Below are 18,590 nucleotides of genomic sequence, written 5' to 3' on the forward strand. Positions count from 1 at the left end.
GTGACATAGAATTGCTATTATACATACAGTCTTTGAAAAATAAAATGATAGAAAATATATATTTTGCTTTCCTTTTATTACAAAAAGGCAGCAAAAACGTACCATGGAAATGCCACATTGCCCTTAGCAAAATCCGCAGCAGAGAAATCAGTGGCAGATCAGTAACTCAAATCAGGTTGTTTCGGCAATGCCACCAAATACACTCCAGATACTAACGGTGGACTGACCATAGACCCTACCTGGAAATTTCAGTGGGCTGATGTTAAGAGGGCCGCCCGAGCCCTCCTCACAGCCGCCAGCTGGGTACATAATGGTCTGATGCCCTTAGCATTAAAGGGAATGTGTCATTATAAAATAACCTGCTGTTTAAATCACTTGATGTATAACATTTTCAAATAATTTTTTATGATTTTTTTAAAATTTTCCATGTACTCCATATATTTAAACAAAAAAGATAAAATGTTACAGTTTTTGCACTGGCCACTATTGTCTAGTGATTGGCACCACTTGGTTTGTACAGATTCTGTTACTGCAGTTAACTCATTCTAATCCTGCCTGTAATAATATCACCTCTGTGTATAGATAAGTCAGGATTCACCATTCACAATAGGTGATTGTCAAAGCTTATGTATTCTGTACTATTCTGTACAATGACCTCTGCACAGGGCACAGAGCATGCCTAGCAATTCTCTTAATGCTTTCTAAATGCAGTTAAGAACAGCTCAGGCAAGATGGCGGCCCACATACTCATGTTCGGGACATAGAATAAAAAAGAAAATTCACACTGTGGTATTTGGTTCTGCTGGGGCGGTCTTTGTGCTGCACTAGTACTGCTGGCCCCGCCTACTTCTGGTGCCCCTGACTACATACACTGGTTTTGTCTACTGGTGTTGATCCACCTTTTGTCACTTAGGACCTGCCCACAACATGGACTACTTTTAGTTTTTCTTTTTCATCCAGGCGCACTTTAAAGAGGACCTTTCACCAGAATAAAACATCTAAACTAACTATACAGACATGGAGAGCGACACCCAGGGATCCCCCTGCACTTACTGTTATACCTGGGCGCTGCTCCGTTCTCCCGGTATAGCCTCCGGTATCTTCATAGTTAGGCTCCACCCAGGGGAACCTCCAGGCGTCTCATTCTCCCATGCTGTAGCGCTGGCCAATCACAGCGCTCAGCTCATAGCCTGAGAGGAAAAAAAAGCCTCTCAGGCTATGAGCTGAGCGCTGCGATTGGCCAGCGCTACAGCATAGGAGAAAGAGACGGCGTCAGGTTCCCTGGGTGGAGCCCAACTATGAAGATACCGGAGGCTATACCGGGAGAACGGAGCGGCGCCCAGGTATAACAGTAAGTGCAGGGAGATCCCTGGGCGCCGCTCTCCATGTCTGTATAGTTAGTTTAGATGTTTTATTCTAGTGAAAGGTCCTCTTTAAAGAGGATTTCTGGGAATTTTTAACTGATGACACATCCTTTGGATAGGTCATCAGTATCTGATCAGTGGGAGTCTGACACCCGGGACCCGCAATGATTAGCCGTTTGAAAAGGCACCAGCACTATGGCCACAGTCTTCTCTCAGCTCACCAAGCACCATCCATTGTACAGAGGCTGTGATTGGTATCGGAGCTCAGCCCCATTCACTCCAATGAGGCTGAGCTGTGTCTAGGCCATGTGACATGGCTAAGCGTAGAGAAGGCCGTGGCACTACTGTAAGCACGGGTGGCTTCTTAAATAGCTGATCAGACACTGATTAACTATCCAGCGTGGTTCATCAGTTAAAAAGTCCTGGAAAACCCCTTTTAAGCTCCCAGTCCATCCCTGCAGATACTCCTACTCAATGTATTTATCCTTTTCTCCATGATTTAAAGTGAGGAAAATAACATGCCACTTTAGAAGCGGATTTTAAAACAATTGGGTAACAATTCATGTGCACCAAGGCATGTATTTCCTATTGGAAACTGTTTACTAGTACTTAGAACGCATATTATGTGGCATAAAACACCCATTTTAAACTACCAAATTTGGCTGTGTGAACATAGCCTTATAAGCACCATTTTTCATAGTGGATCTGTTTCCTAAATCTTCTAAGTCTATTACAAGCGCAATAAAGAAAACCATAAACACTGAAGGCTAAAGAAATATTTAATCTGACATATAAGTTCATTCTAGTAGCTTTCCATGTATTTGCCAGCCTAGTAACAGGTCCTGTAATTTTAAATACAGCGAGGAGATAAACGCATTCTAATTTTGCAATCCCAAAGCATATATAAACATTTACAATGATTACGTAGGCTTATCAATACAGTAGCTTGGTTCATTTTTTTATGCAGCCACTGTGATGTAAGTCAGTCGTACCAAACTGGAGGAAAAAAAGTAATACTGTTAAAGTACAAAAATAATTAAATTAAATGGAGAAACAAGTTATTGATATTAATATAATATAACTGTTAAAGAAATCTGCTCTCAAGTACGTTGAAGGGACAGCGAGAAGAAAAAAAAGAAGAAACTATTCCTTTCCCCCTAATTAACATGGAAATTAGAAAGAGGCCCCTGAGAATATCAATGCAGGCATTTGTCTTTTTAATTTGGATAAATTATGACTTTTGTGCTACACATAATACATTAAAAAGGCACATCAATGCAGGCAGTGTAATATTGTACGTAAAACCCTACACTATATGTAGTGTCTGGCAAAAAAAAACAAAACGCTTCCCATAACCATTTTCAACATCCTTAAAGGAAATGCTACCAACTCGAACATAGCTTAAGGCATTTCTCTTAACCCTTCCACTGCTGAAAGAACTAAGGAAAATGGGTAAGAGTTTGCATAACCGTCAATTTGCGATTCGTCTTGACACAACCTTCGGTCTTTGATGCAGAGTCTTCCCCTTGGGTAACTTGGATTCGGTTTAAAGTTAGCTATATACAACAGTGCCCGGTATGTGGACCTCTATTTGGTGGCATTTGTTGAACGTTACAGACTTTGAAGCAATCGTTTGAGGACACATTACAATTTACATAAAAATCATAAAAAGGGCTAAACAAAATCTACAAGATGCTACACACTTTACAAAGGGATCTGTGACAATTGTACAGAATTCTTTTCTGCACACAACAGCAAAAAAAAAGAAAAAAAAAAAAAAGTACAGTTTAGTTCAAGTCTAGAAAATGATGTGCAAGTTACTCCATTGCATTCATGCTACAATAAATTATGACACTTTCCAGTGCATAAATAGCTCAAACCAGAGGTGTACTGAAGGGCCCTGCACTTCACTGCATGGCAGCAAGGGGGCAGAGCCTTCCAGCACCACCCAGTTTAGAATGGACCAGCTATGGCCAAGGCTACACCCACAAAACATGTTTTAGTACCATGGAGAGGGAATAATCACTCGCTATCTGTCTCAAATTCAGTGTCGGACCATTCCACAGGGGCAAGGAGGCCTTTTCTTTGTGCATATTCAATAATTGCCATATAACAAAAGTAATATTGATCCCATGTTTGAATACTGAAAGCGCGCTGAGTTCTCATCCTCTTCACTGTCTGTAGAACATCCACCGTGCCAATGTTCTCCAGCCTGGACAAACAAATATCCAAAGTACAAAAGGTTCCTATTTATACAAGAAAGGGACAAAATTAGTACTAAACAAGTCTTCAGCAACTCCTCCTACCATATCTATATATGTGAGTACATAAACAGTCAACAGGAAGATGAAGTAGGGCGTCACTTACCTAATGAAACATCACCCTTGAAGGGGTTTTGTCACTTCAGAAAGTGGCATTTATTATGTAGAGAAAGTTAATACAAGGCACTTACTAATGTATTGCGATTGTCCATATTTCCCCCTTTCCTGGATGGATTCATTTTTCCATCACATTATTTACTGCTTGTTTCCATGGTTACAACCACCCTGCAATCCATCAGCGGTGGCCGTGTTTGTACACTATAGGAAAAAGTGCCGGCTTCCCTGGTGGCTGAGACTGTGGGAGCTCACATAGGCTGGTGTGTTTTTTTTTTTTATAGTGTGCTTGCACGACCACCGCTGATGGATTGCAAGGTGGTCATAACCATGGAAATGAACAGTGTACAATGTGATGGAAAAATGAATCCAGCCAGCAAAGGAAGCAATATGGACAATAATACATTATTAAGGAGCTTGTATTAACTTCCTCTACATAATAAATGCTATTTGCTGAAGTGACAAAACCCTTTTAAACCCCTCCCAGTGATATACTGCATGATATATATTATACACAGGAAGGGTCACATCCTATCCAACACAGGCACAAAAATGGCACACATAGTGACACACAAATGTAGGTGAATATATCAAAACACTGAAGTCAAGGATCACCAGAACAGGTAGAGGTCCATTTATTTCCTTGTTTCCTCAAGTCTGGGATCGCTAAACTATCGGGCTGAAATACATATGCACCAATAATTTAAGATGAAGCTTCACAAGGTAGATCCACTAATGTTTTATGAACAACCAATTTAAATCTATGAATGCATCGCTGAGACTTCTAAATGGAGAGAATTCTCATAAATAGAAGTATATTCCATTAAAGGGGTTATCCCATCTTAGACAATGGGGGCATATCGCTAGGATATGCCCCCATTGTCTGATAGGTGCGGGTCCCACCTCTGGGACCCGCACCTACAAGGAGACCAGAGTCGGGGAGAGCTGTGGCTGGAGGACCCCGGGTTTCCCAGGGTCCGTCCACCACCAGGCACAGCTCCCCGCCATTGAAGTGAATGGGAGCGCTCTGTGCATGCGCGGCCACCAGTCCCATTCATTTCTATGGGGCTGACGGAAATAGCCGAGCCACTGCTCGGCTATTTTCGGTGGCTCCATAGAAATAAATTGAGGGTGGCTGCACATGCACGGTGCGCCCTCCTCAACTTTCTTTGCTCGGTTCTCCTTGTAGGTGCGGGTCCCAAAGGTGGGACCCGCACCTATCAGACAATGGGGGCATATCCTAGCAATAGGCCCCCATTGTCTATGATGGGATAACCCCTTTAAGTCAGTAAAACAATTGTTGAAATTTATCATGACTGCAATAGCTGCAGTCAGTTTTGCTTGAGCCTCTGTTGGTGTAGCTTGCACCAAATGTATCAAATGTTGCACTTTGTAACATTTGGCACGTCTTTAAAGGGAACCTATCATCAACTTTATACTTCCTTTGGTATGGGCAGCATAAAGTAGAGACAGGCAGGATGATTTCAGCGGTCTGTCATTTATAAGTTAAAAGTAAATAGTTGCCGAGACCCAACATCACAATAATTGCAGACTAGGCCTGGAAAAGAGTCCCGGCCACCTGAGAAGAGTCCTGGTTATTCATGGACTCCTGCTCTCCCTGCTGATGACTGACAGGCTTCTACCTAGTTTTCTCCCTTTCTCTCTAGGAGACAACTGCCAATCATCAGCAGATGGGCAGGAGATTATGTATAACCAGGACTCTTCTCAGGTAGATGTGACTCTTTTCTAGGCCTGGGCTGCAATCATTATGATGCTGGTTCTCAGCAACCTCTTACTTTTACCTGATGAGTGACACATCGCTGAAAACAGCATTTCTATCACTAAATTTATTCTGCCCTCAGTGAGGTCAGAATTAGGCCTCCTGCACACGACAGTATTTTTTCACGGTCCGCAAAATGGGGTTCCGTTGGTCCGTGATCCGTGACCGTTTTTTCATCCGTGGGTCTTCCTTGATTTTTGGAGGATCCACAGACATGAAAAAAAAATCTAAGTCAAGTTTGCCATTGAAATGATAGGAAAAAACGGACACGGATCACGGACACGGATCACGGACACGGATGACAATCTTGTGTGCATCCGTGATTTTTCACAGACCCATTGACTTGAATGGGTCCGTGAACCGTTGGCCGTGAAAAAAATAGGACAGGTCATATTTTTTTCACGGCCAGGAAACACGGATCACGGATGCGGCTGCAAAACGGTGCATTTTCCGATTTTTCCACGGACCCATTGAAAGTCAATGGGTCCGCGAAAAAAAACGGAAAACGGCACAACGGCCACGGGTGCACACAACGGTCGTGTGCAGGAGGCCTAAAGTTGATGACAGGTTCCCTTTAAACCCAACACTTTTCTCTAGAAATGCTACTCTTTTACTGGAGTGAGTTGGCGACTTTTTAGGAAAGTCTCAGTGATGAATCTGAAGTAAAAACACAAACTATGCTCACTTTACAATCCACTTTTCAAAACTGGAATGAGTGGTCTAAAAAAAGTCAAGCTTTTGCAAAAAATAAACCCAAAAAGTAGCAAAATTCCTATTTTGCAATGTTTTAAAGGGATGGCCGCTTTCTTCCAAAAACAGCCCCATACCTGTCTATAGTTCGTCTGTGGTATTACAGCTGAGCCACATGTACTGCAGTGAAGCTTAGTACACAGTCCATGGATTGGTGTGGGGCTATTTTTTTTAAATAAAGCAGCCATGTTTTTTCTAATCATGGACAACCCATTTAAAGCCAGAATTCTGGAGTGCAGGGCTTCACAAATACCCCCTCCCCAATGTTCAAGGTTGAATCCACACTTTAGAGCTGTGCGTGTCCTCCCCACCACCCCATCCATTAGTACTGCAATATTCACCTGTTCTGCCAATGCCTGCACTGCAGTGAATCACGATGGGCGGCCCCGCAGGATGTCCAGCCCACTCTGACCCCAAAGCTTGCACAGCCATGGCTTGATGTTGCTTTACTTGGGCTCTGAAGTCCAACATGGCAGAAGCAGATTTAGGCACGCCAAAATCAGGCCAACTCATGTACTGGTAATGGGCAACACTTCGACTTTCATTGGTCTAGAAAAACAAGACAATGGGAGATGCTGAAGTCAAAGAACAACACATAATGCATGGCATACACTACATAGCATTTCTCACTTCTACTGCTTTGGCTAAAGATTTCATTTAATGCCAACCATTTAATAAATGTATAATTTGTTTGAGAGACTGTACTCGTTTCTTGTCCACAGGATAGGGAAATGCATGATTTTGATAAAACCAGCTGACACCAATGACTCCATATCAACACTGGACCACCAATGATTATTAGTGGATCACAGCACAGTCACCATTAGACAGGGCTATTTTAGGGTTGTCAATCAATATAGGGTTGTCAAGCAGATGGGGTAGTATAATGGGCAGCAGAGATCTAGCGGTGCTCGAAGTGCTACAACCCGCCCCAATACTCCAACTGCCTGATTTGCATGAGGCTTCATTCACACGTCCGTAGTGCGTTTTGCGGATCCACAAAACACGGACACCAGCAATGTGCGTTCCACATTTTGCAGACCGCACATCGCCGGCACTAATAGAATATGCCTATTCTTGTCCGCAATTGCGGACAAGAATAGGACATGTTCTATTTTTTTCGGGAACGGAAATGCAGACCAAGAAGTGTGGGTCTGCATTTCCAGATCCGGACAGCACATCGTGCGGCCCCATAGAAATAAATGGGTCTGCAATTCCGTTCCGCAAAATGCAGAACAGAATTGCGGACGTGTAAATGGAGCCTAAAGATAAAAATCCTCTTATCTCCACAATGTTGCAACCTGCAAAAATAACTAAGGTATAGTTTTAATCAGAAATATGCCTGGTTTCATAAGGTTCATCGTGCTGACAAAGGCTCATTAAAGTAACCTATGCAACCAAGGAAAGCTCTTCCCCCAAACAAATCACCACTTAAGCTGACTGATGTGGTAAAACTGGTTCTTTTTTCCAACCATCTACCAGACACCCTCCCTTTTGTACCCGTTTTCACAACTTGTGCAAAGGTCCAGCACCAGAAATAATCCAATAAAATCCACGGTTTATTATACTGTAGAATTATAAAGTCTATAAAAGACGGCCACTACATGGTCTACAAGTTTCAGCTAAAAGCCTTCTAACCGATATGCGTAGACCATGTAGTGGGCTACTTTTATGGACTTAAAAAGGGGTTTTCCCATCTCAGAGAAGAGGGGCATATTGCTAGGATAAGCCCCCATTATTTGATAGGTGCATATCCAGAGGTGGGACCTGCACCTATCTCGTAAACGCAGCCAGCAAAGTGAAGAGAGCGCCGCGCATGAGTGGCCACCCTCCATTCACTTCTATGGGGCTGCCAAAAATAGCAGAGTCAACCATTTCCGCCAGCCCCATAGAAGTGAATGAAAGTGGTAGCCGCGCAGGCACGATGCACTCCCATTATTTTTTTAGGGATACTAAAAAATGGCCGAACGTGTCACTTGGCACGACTACTTTATTTGCGCCAAAATTCAGCTGAAAAAGCAGTTGTGTGAACATGCCCTTAGAGAGAACAGGGAGGAGGAGATTATACACAGCAGGTGTGTGTGGAAAGTGAGGAGAGGATCCAAGGAGGGCAGCTCACAGGCTGCAGATTGCAGGGGAAGATTACACAGGATGTACAATACATTCAGCTAGTCTGAAACTAGAAGCAGGCTGCAACATGAATAGGGAGAGCTGAGAACCAATGAAGAAATGACGATTGCAATTTGCCTTATCAAATCCAGAGAAACTCTGAAATATATTGTCCATGTCAGGGTCACAGTGAACATAGCCTTTAAAAGGGTTTTCCGAAATGTTGATACTGATGACCTATCCTCAATAGGTTATCAGTATCTGCTTGGTGGGGGTCTGATACCCGGGACACCTGCCAATCAGCTGTTTGAGAAGGCAGATGCACTCGCAGTAGCGCGGCTGCCTTTGCACTGCTTTCCTGAGGCCAGTGACGACACATTCAGTGGCCCCATGGCCTAGGCTCAGCTCAGCCCCATTCAAGTGAATGAGGCTGAGTGCAATACCAAGCACAGCCGCTATACAATGTACGAAGCTGTACTTGGTAAGCACGGAGAAGGCCGCAGTGCTCACAGGACTGTTCACAAACAGTTGATCGGCCGGGTTCCCGGGTGGCGGACCGACAACGATCAGATACTGATGACCTATCCTGAAAAATCCCAGAAAACCCCTTTAATACTGCACAGCTGAAGTGTCCTTGACTACAATATATCAGATTTTGAGTCTGCAACCAATTCAGACTAAGGCTACTTTCACACTCGCGTTTTGGGCAGATCCATCATGGATCTGCAAAAACGGATCCGTTACAATAATACAACCACATGCATCCTTCATGAACGGATCAGTTTGTATTATCTGTAACATAGCCAAGACGGATCAATCATGAACTCCATTGAAAGTCAATGGGAGACGGTTCCGTTTTCTATTGTGCCAGATTGTGTCAGAGAAAACTGATCCGTCCCCATTGACTTACATTGTGTGCCAGTTTTGTCAATTGGACAGCAATACTCTGCAGGCAGTATTTTGGTGTCCACCTCCAGAGCGGAATGGAGACTGATCGGAGGCAAACTGATGCATTCTGAGCAGATCCTTTTCCATTCAGAATGCATTAGGGCAAAACTGATCAGTTTTGGACCGCTTGTGAGAGCCCATGATGGATCTTAGAAACGGAGACCAAAACGCCAGTGTGAAAGTAGCCTAAGCTGGAAAGTTCATAGTGTACCTGTTTATTGTAGAGATCCAGATGGGTTAATTTGAAGTCTTGGAAGAGATCTATATGAATGTTCCTGATAATAAAGTGCCCAGAATCTTCGCTTCTTCCAGCTTCAAGAGGCCAGTATTGTCCACATTTTATCCGACCTCTTTCTATTACTCTTGAGAAAAAAATAAAAATTAAAATAAAGTAATATTTAAGTATTTTTTGTTATTTTATTATTAATATAGTCCCAAATACCTTTCATTAGTTATAATGGCTAATTTTGTCTGGGGAGCAATCATTAGGAGAAATAAAATGGCCGCCGTTCTATCAGTACACACAAAACCTGTTCTAATAACACAGGAGGACAAGTTACTTCACAATACTGAGGTAAAGAGCTGCCTCATCCTCCTCTCCTACTTGTCAGGGATTACGATCCTCAATACAGATAAGATCTTCAGCTGAATCTCTGTAGGAATGGAGGTCATTAGGAGACCTGGCAAAATGAGGCATTATAACTAATGGAAGGTAATTAGGAATATCTTTATGATATATTAATATTTAAGTATTTTCATTTTCTTAATTCCTGGAGAACCCCTTTAATAAGTTTCTACTATAGCAACTTATCACCTATTCATAGTAAAGTGCTGGGACCCCACAGATCACTAGAGCATTGTACTCCGCTATCTCCTTCTCACAGAAATGAACGGAGCGGTATTGCATGTGTGGCCACTGCTCCTTTCAAACATAGGACCCCTGTTCTTGTGATAGGTTTTAAATATGCGATCGCTGGGACCCCCACCTATCTTGTACATAGGTGATAAGTTACTATGGCAGGACAAGTCATCTGCATGGTGAAAACATCATCCATTAGTACAAGACATACTGGGAGATCCTATACATGTAGATTTACCTTGTCGTCATAACAATTATTAACACTCTTTGTTCCCATACCATACGCCAGAAATCGTCAAACGTTTTTGGCAAGGGACCTGGTTAGAGAAAAACAGCTTTAGATTTACTAGTGTTCAGTTTTGCAACACATACAAAGAAACAAAAACAGTCTCTTGCAGTTAGTGCCCCTACGGCCCCCCAAAAAGTGGAGATTGTAGTTGTTACAAGTCCTTTCTGTGATTTCACAACAAATGAACACAAGAGGCTGAGTAAATACACATTTTATACATATCTACACCACGAGTAACGCTGTAAAGAGGGGAGATTTCTCAAAACTGGTGTAAAGGAAAACAGCCGTATTTGCCCAGAGCAACTAATCAACTTCCACCTTTAATTTTCCAAAGGAGCTCTGAAAAATAAAAGGTGAAATCTGATTTGTTGCTATGGGCAACTAAGTTTTCTATTGCACCAGTTATCAGAAATCTCCCCAAGTGTGTTTTAACCCTTTCCCGACCAGGCCTTAGGGCGTACCGGTACGTCCTAAGTTTAAAATGCGATTGCGGCGCCGCGGGGGTTAATCCGAACAGGATGCCGGCTGAAATCATTCAGCCGGCATCCTGTCACAACGCCCAGCCCCCCCCGGCGATCGCCGCAAACCGCAGGCCATTCAGACCTGCGGTTTGCTGCGCTTTCCCACGGGGATCAGAAACTTTAAAATGCCCAAATTGTCGATTTTTTCACCCCCCCTGCATGATTTTTTGCCGTCGGGTGGTGCAGGGGGGGGTGTTGTGGGCGGTGCGGCAGGCGGGATCCAGTGGTGGCCAGTGGTTATACCACAGTGTCAGCACATTGCTGACACTCTGGTATAAACGGCTGACATCTGTGCAGATGTCAGCCGTTTAACCCTTTCCATACCGCGGTCCGTACGGACCGCTGTATGGAAAAGGTTAACTGTCAGGGTCAGGGAGCTCCCTCCCTCTCCCATCGGGGGGCTGCTGTGCCTTTGCAGCCCCCAGACAGGATGGGGTCACAGAGGTAGGGAGCCCCCCTCCTTACCCTTCCCCGTCTGCGAAGTTGTGGCCACAACTGAGCAGACGGGGAAGGTTCCCATGGCAACAGTACGGCTTCTCAGGCATCCTGCTGTCCATGGTGCTGAACAGATCTGTGCTAAAGGCATAGATCTGTTCAGACAAAGTGTAAGTAAAATACAGTACAGTAGACTATATAGTGTACTGTATAATACAGACATCAGACCCACTGGATCTTCAAGAACCAAGTGGGTCTGGGTCAAAAAAAAATTGTAAAAAAAAAAAAGTGAAAAAAGTAAAGATAAAAACAAAACAAAAAAAAACACATTTATCACTGAATAAAAATGAAAAAAAATAAATAAAATACACTACACATATTAGGTATCGCCGCGTCCGTAACGACCTGATCTATAAAACGGTCATGTTACTTTCCCCGCACGGTGAACACCATAGAAATAAAAAAATAAAAACTATGAGAAAATTGAAATTTTGCCCACCTTACTTCCCAAAAAAGATAATAAAAGTGATCAAAAAAGTCGCATATATGCCAAAATAGTACCAATCAAACCATCATCTCATCCCGCAATAATCATACCCTACCCAAGATAATCGCCCAAAAACTGAAAAAACTATGGCTCTCAGACTATGGAAACACTAAAACATGATTTTTTTTGTTTCAAAAATGAAATCATTGTGTAAAACTTACATAATTATTTTTTTTTATACATATTAGGTATCGCCGCGTCCGTGACAACCTGCTCTATAAAAATACCACATGATCTAACCTGTCAGATGAATGTTGTAAATAACAAAAAATAAATAAACGGTGCCAAAAAGCTATTTCTTGTTATCTTGCCTCACAAAAAGTGTAATATAGAGCAACCAAAAATCATATGTACCCTAAACTAGTACCAACAAAACTGCCACCTTAGGGGTCACTTTTTTGGAGTTTCTACTCTAGGGGTGCATCAGGGGGGCTTTAAATGGGACATGGTGTAAAAAAAAAAACAGTCCAGCAAAATCTGCCTTCCAAAAACTGTATGGCATTCCTTTCCTTCTGCGCCCTGCCGTGTGCCCGTACAGCGGTTTACGACCACATATGGGGTGTTTCTGTAAACTACAGAATCAGGGCCATAAATATTGAGTTTTGTTTGGCTGTTAACCCTTGCTTTGTAACTGGAAAAAATGGATTGAAATGGAAAATCTGCCAAAAGTGCAATTTTGAAATTGTATCTCTATTTTCCATTAAATCTTGTGCAACACCTAAAGGGTTAACAAAGTTTGTAAAATCAGTTTTGAATACCTTGAGGGGTGTAGTTTCTTAGATGGGGTCACTTTTATGGAGTTTCTACTCTAGGGGTGCATCAGGGGGGCTTCAAATGGGACATGGTGTCCAAAAAAACAGTCCAGCAAAATCTGCCTTCTAAAAACCATACGGCGCACCTTTCCCTCTACGCCCTACTGTGTGCCCGTACAGTAGTTTACGGCCACATATGGGGTGTTTCTGCAAACTACAGAATCGGGGCAATAAATATAGTATTTTGTTTGGCTGTTAACCCTTGCTTTGTTACTGGAAAAAATGGATTAAAATGGAAAATTTGCCAAAAAATCTAAATTCTGAAATTTTAACACCATTTGCCATTAACTCTTGTGGAACACCTAAAGGGTTAACAAAGTTTGTAAAATCAGTTTTGAATACCTTGAGGGGTGTAGTTTATAGAATGGGGTAATTTTTGGGTGGTTTCTATCATGTAAGCCTCGCAAAGTGACTTCAGACCTGAACTTGGGTTTTTGAAAATTTCAGAAAAATTTCAAGATTTGCTTCTAAACTTCTAAGGGCTCTTTCACACTTGCGTTGTCCCGATCGGTTGTGTACTCCATTTGCCGGAAGTGCCCGCCGGATCTGTAACACCGCAAGTGAACTGAAAGCATTTGAAGACTGATCCGTCTTCAAAATGCGTTTAGTGTTACTATGGCAGCCAGGACGCTATTAAAGTCCTGGTTGCCATAGTAGTAGTGGGGAGCGGGGGAGCAGTATACTTACCGTCCGTGCGGCTCCCGGGGCGCTCCAGAATGACGTCAGACCCCATGCGATCACGTCATCCATGCGCGTGGGGCGCCCTGACATCACTCTGAAGCGCCCCGGGAGCCGCACGGACAGTAAGTATACTGCTCCCCACTACACTTTACCATGGCAAACAGGACTTTAGCGTCCTGGCAGCCATGGTAACCATTCAGAAAAAGCTAAACGTCGGAGCCGGTAATGCGCCGAAACGACGTTTAGCTTAAGGCCGGATCCGGATTAATGCCTTTCAATGGGCATTAATTCCGGATCCGGCCTTGCGGCAAGTGTTCAGGATTTTTGGCCGGAGCAAAAAGCGCAGCATGCTGCGGTATTTTCTCCGGCCAAAAAACGTTCCGGTCCTGAACTGAACACATCCTGATGCATCCTGAACGGATTTCTCTCCATTCAGAATGCATTGGGATAATCCTTCCGCCCCGACGACGGAACTCTATGCCGGAAAAGAACAAAGCAAGTGTGAAAGAGCCCTAAGCCTTGTAACATCCCCAAAAAATAAAATATCATTCCCAAAATTATCCAAACATGAAGTAGACATGTGGGGAATGTAAAGTAATAACTATTTTTGGAGGTATTGCTATGCATTATAGGAGTAGAGAAATTTAAACTTGGAAATTTGCATTTTTTTTTTACAAATTTGGGGTAAATTTGGTATTTTTTTTATAAATAAAAAAGAATTTTTTTTTACTTCATTTTACCAGTGTCATGAAGTACAATATGTGACGAAAAAACTTTCTCCGAATGGCCTGGATAAGTTAAAGCGTTTTAAAGTTATCAGCACTTAAAGTGACACTGGTCAGATTTGCAAAAAATGGCCAAGTCCTTAAGGTAAAATAGGATTGAGTCCTTAAGGCATTTTAAATCCCATAGAACTGGAAGCATTGAGAGTCAGCATACCACATCCTGCTTTCCACAACTCCTGGTCACCACATAGTAGGGGCATTCTGATCTCAGCCATGAATGAGATGGAAAACCCCCTTTAAATAGTAAAAAAAATAAAAATACACGATCGTTACTATGTGACATAGGATAAGGTTTTTTGGAATATACTTTATTAGGGATTAGCGTTTCTTCTTCCACCCTGCCTTTCATCTCACTACTCCAGCCCCTGCCTCCCTAGCTGTGCCCTCTTTACTTGTCACGCTGCCCGACTTATTGCCAGTGTTAACCGCTGGCAGCTCCGTTCATCTATTCATTATGCTTCTCAGTTACTGAGCACAGGGAAGAGCAAGAACAGAACTGTCGGTGCTTGATGAGGTGCGATGAAGATTGGGGAGCCTGGTCTGAGGTGCGATGAAGATTGGGGAGCCTGGTCTGAGGTGCGATGAAGATTGGGGAGCCTGGTCTGAGGTGCGATGAAGATTGGGGAGCCTGGTCTGAGGTGCGATGAAGATTGGGGAGCCTGGTCTGAGGTGCGATGAAGATTGGGGAGCCTGGTCTGAGGTGCGATGAAGATTGGGGAGCCTGGTCTGAGGTGCGATGAAGATTGGGGAGCCTGGTCTGAGGTGCGATGAAGATTGGGGAGCCTGGTCTGAGGTGCGATGAAGATTGGGGAGCCTGGTCTGAGGTGCGATGAAGATTGGGGAGCCTGGTCTGAGGTGCGATGAAGATTGGGGAGCCTGGTCTGAGGTGCGATGAAGATTGGGGAGCCTGGTCTGAGGTGCGATGAAGATTGGGGAGCCTGGTCTGAGGTGCGATGAAGATTGGGGAGCCTGGTCTGAGGTGCGATGAAGATTGGGGAGCCTGGTCTGAGGTGCGATGAAGATTGGGGAGCCTGGTCTGAGGTGCGATGAAGATTGGGGAGCCTGGTCTGAGGTGCGATGAAGATTGGGGAGCCTGGTCTGAGGTGCGATGAAGATTGGGGAGCCTGGTCTGAGGTGCGATGAAGATTGGGGAGCCTGGTCTGAGGTGCGATGAAGATTGGGGAGCCTGGTCTGAGGTGCGATGAAGATTGGGGAGCCTGGTCTGAGGTGCGATGAAGATTGGGGAGCCTGGTCTGAGGTGCGATGAAGATTGGGGAGCCTGGTCTGAGGTGCGATGAAGATTGGGGAGCCTGGTCTGAGGTGCGATGAAGATTGGGGAGCCTGGTCTGAGGTGCGATGAAGATTGGGGAGCCTGGTCTGAGGTGCGATGAAGATTGGGGAGCCTGGTCTGAGGTGCGATGAGAAAAAAAGATTTTTTTTCTCATTTTAAAACCTAGGTGAATCTTGTGGAGCAAAAAATACAGTATGTATGTACAGTTTATCTTTTCTGCTAAATAATGTAATCTATACCATTTCTAATGTATGCAGGGCTTAGGCCAATGGTTTGGCTTTTGTTGCATCTGTCATCTGTTCCTATAGTTCATCCTGAAAAAGCTTAACACAAATTACCTTGAGTAGCAATATAGGCATATTTTCTTTTATATCCATCCATAAAACTGGCATTAATGTAGTCAGTCGTCTATAAAAGCAAGATCAAATGAAAGGTTAGTACTTCTAAGCCTGATGTAAACGAAGACAATATACCCAGACACAGATGAGAAACTGCACAGCAATACAGAAGAAAAAGTAGTGGAGTACTAGAAACTAGGGTACTACTGATTTATAGAGCAGTATAATGTCTGGATCACATTTACAATGATTACTGCCATGATGACATTACAGGATGGAGAACAGTTTACCAAAGTGGGGGGAAGTTTCTATGTATGAATATGCAGCAACCTGGGCTGCAATATGTTGTATTGTACAAAAATGCAATATACTAAAAGTGGAAAACATCTTAGGCTACTTTCACATTAGCGTTTTCAATTCCGCTATTGAGATCCGTCATAAGATCTCAATAGCTGGAGAAAACGCTTCAGTTTTGTCCCCATTCATTGTCAATAGGGACAAAACTGAACTGAACGAAACGGAGTGCACCAAAATGCATTCCATTCTATTTGGTTGCGCTCCCATCGCAGTCAGAATAACGCTGCAAGCAGCATTTTTCTGTCCGCAATGTGGTGCGGAGCAAGACTGATTTGTCCTGACACACCATGTAAGTCAATCGGGACGGATCCGTTTTCTCTGACACAATAGAAAACGGATCCATCCCCTATTGACTTTCAATGGTGTTCAAGACGGATCCGTTTTGGCTATATAAGACATGATACAACCGGATCCATTCGCGACAGATGCATGCGGTTGTATTATGGCAACAAAAGCATTTTTTGCAGATCCATGACGGATCCGCAAAAAACGCTAATGTGAAAGTAGCCTACTACAGTAGTAAATGGTCAGAATGGTCTGTACATAGGGAAAATGGGAACTGGTATTGCAGCTTCCCCCATCAGTTTGTAAAAAGCCAAGAAGCTTCACAATAAGGCCCCATTCGCAATTGTATTTTTGTTCCATGCCCGATTTTTTGCGGATTTTATGCGGACCTATTCATTTCAATAGGGCTGAAGAAGATGTGGAGAGCACACTTCACATCCATATGTCTGTTCCAGGGCCCATTACAGTATATTCATGCAGCAGGACGGTGGCATACATTTCTGCAATTGTCAAATAACTGAATGGGGTTTGTAAAAAACCTTGCTGCAGAAACAATCCCATTCAGATTTAAGGAACATCATTTTAGATGACATTTCTGGAACATGGAACACTACCATCTAGGCTATGTGCCATGGCACCATATATGAAGCTTTTGTGCTGCACAGACATTGAGCACCATCTTAAAGTGCAATATAAGCTCTACTCCAATCAGCTCTCACCCAACCAGGGAGGGGGCACAGTTGGCTCTCACCCCCTTATATTAGCACCCAAAAATAACTGAAGATACTAAAGTGCAAATAACTGCATAATGCACCTTGCCACTAGGATCAAACTCTAACCCTGGCTCTTGATGCGGCACTTGGCACTACAGCCACAGATAGATAATGAACCTGGCACCAAAACAGCAACACTGGCAATAGACATGCTCAACACTGAAATCCATGTATTTGAGGTCACATCATTTTATGTACTTTCCCCCTTAGTGCTTAAATTTCATCAAAACCATACATATACTGCAAGAAGGCATCTGCAAGAAAACCAGCACTGGACAACAGGCAGATCACTGTAACATCTTTGACTAACATTTAGCTCCCCCTTCTGGAGAACTTACATAACACAGCTTGTTTTCTGAAATCCTTCCAAAACCATTTGCGTCTGCCTAGAGGTTGATTTTTAGTTTGGGCACGTTTGTGTACATCGGTACTTCTATGCAGCAGGCACAAGATCACTAGGAGGCCGCATCTGTGTATAGCTGAATAACTGCTAATCACTGCTCTATATGCATTCTGTACAAGCACGTATATGGTTTATAAGGATTGCACTGTGAATAAAGCAGGCATGCTCCCCACATTTGGTGCATTGCTCTTCTGAAGTAACTGAAAACGCAACGAGCAGAACAAAAGCCCCATAAAATTATTTATTTAAAAAAAATAAAAAAATAAAAAATCAGTAAACTGCCTATCAAAAGGCTACCATGTGGAGACCACTCAATGCAGTCTCTGGCCTAAAATCTACATTGTCCCCCATCCCTACACAGGTGCGGCTGGGTTTACATCCTGTGGACGAGACAGTACCAAAAAATAAAATAAAAATGCATTTTTACACATGTTCTTAAAATGTTTCACCTGTTAAAACTGCATGGGCAATTACCGCACCACAGAAAAGCTGCAATCATGGAGAAAACATGGTTTTCATGTTGCCTTTCAAAAGGAGCACGTCATAGGAAAATTCACTGCTAAACCAGGCACACTGGGAGTAATTTACAAAAGGCGCTTGCTATTTTTTTGGCGTACAAAAGTCCAAACTTTTTGGCCCAAACTGAATTTTTCGCACAAAAAACAGCAACCTTTTAAGTTTTGATGCTGATCTCACCACTCTCTTAAGAAGTGGCCTAAACACATTTACTATAATTTATACTAGGAAACTGGTGGAGGTTCCAGGTGCATAGACACCACAGGTAAACTGGCTGCATCTCACTGCTGAAGCCTTTTTACTATATGAGGCTCAATGCTAGCTCAGCTGAATGTAATGATACCTTTCACTTAGCGATCCGTAGCGCCATTC

General features: G+C 43.2%; 1 protein-coding gene across 2 annotated transcripts in view; it reads right to left on the reverse strand.

The window, feature by feature from the left end:
* Nucleotides 1–1,444: 1,444 nt before the first annotated feature.
* LOC120989736 (tyrosine-protein phosphatase non-receptor type 9-like) overlaps nucleotides 1,445–18,590 on the reverse strand; it is a 68,491-nt gene continuing 51,345 nt past the window's right edge. For both annotated transcript variants that reach the window (XM_040418028.1, XM_040418029.1), the window contains 5 exons: nucleotides 15,885–15,954; nucleotides 10,424–10,502; nucleotides 9,538–9,688; nucleotides 6,611–6,818; nucleotides 1,445–3,610 (listed from right to left, as the gene is read on the reverse strand). In XM_040418028.1, coding sequence (XP_040273962.1) covers nucleotides 3,387–3,610; nucleotides 6,611–6,818; nucleotides 9,538–9,688; nucleotides 10,424–10,502; nucleotides 15,885–15,954 — 732 coding nt within the window. In that variant the 3' untranslated portion in view covers nucleotides 1,445–3,386. The remainder of the gene's footprint in view (nucleotides 3,611–6,610; nucleotides 6,819–9,537; nucleotides 9,689–10,423; nucleotides 10,503–15,884; nucleotides 15,955–18,590) is intronic.

This window comes from Bufo bufo, chromosome 2 (genome assembly GCF_905171765.1).
Source record: "Bufo bufo chromosome 2, aBufBuf1.1, whole genome shotgun sequence".
In the NCBI taxonomy this organism is placed as follows: Eukaryota; Metazoa; Chordata; class Amphibia; order Anura; family Bufonidae; genus Bufo; species Bufo bufo.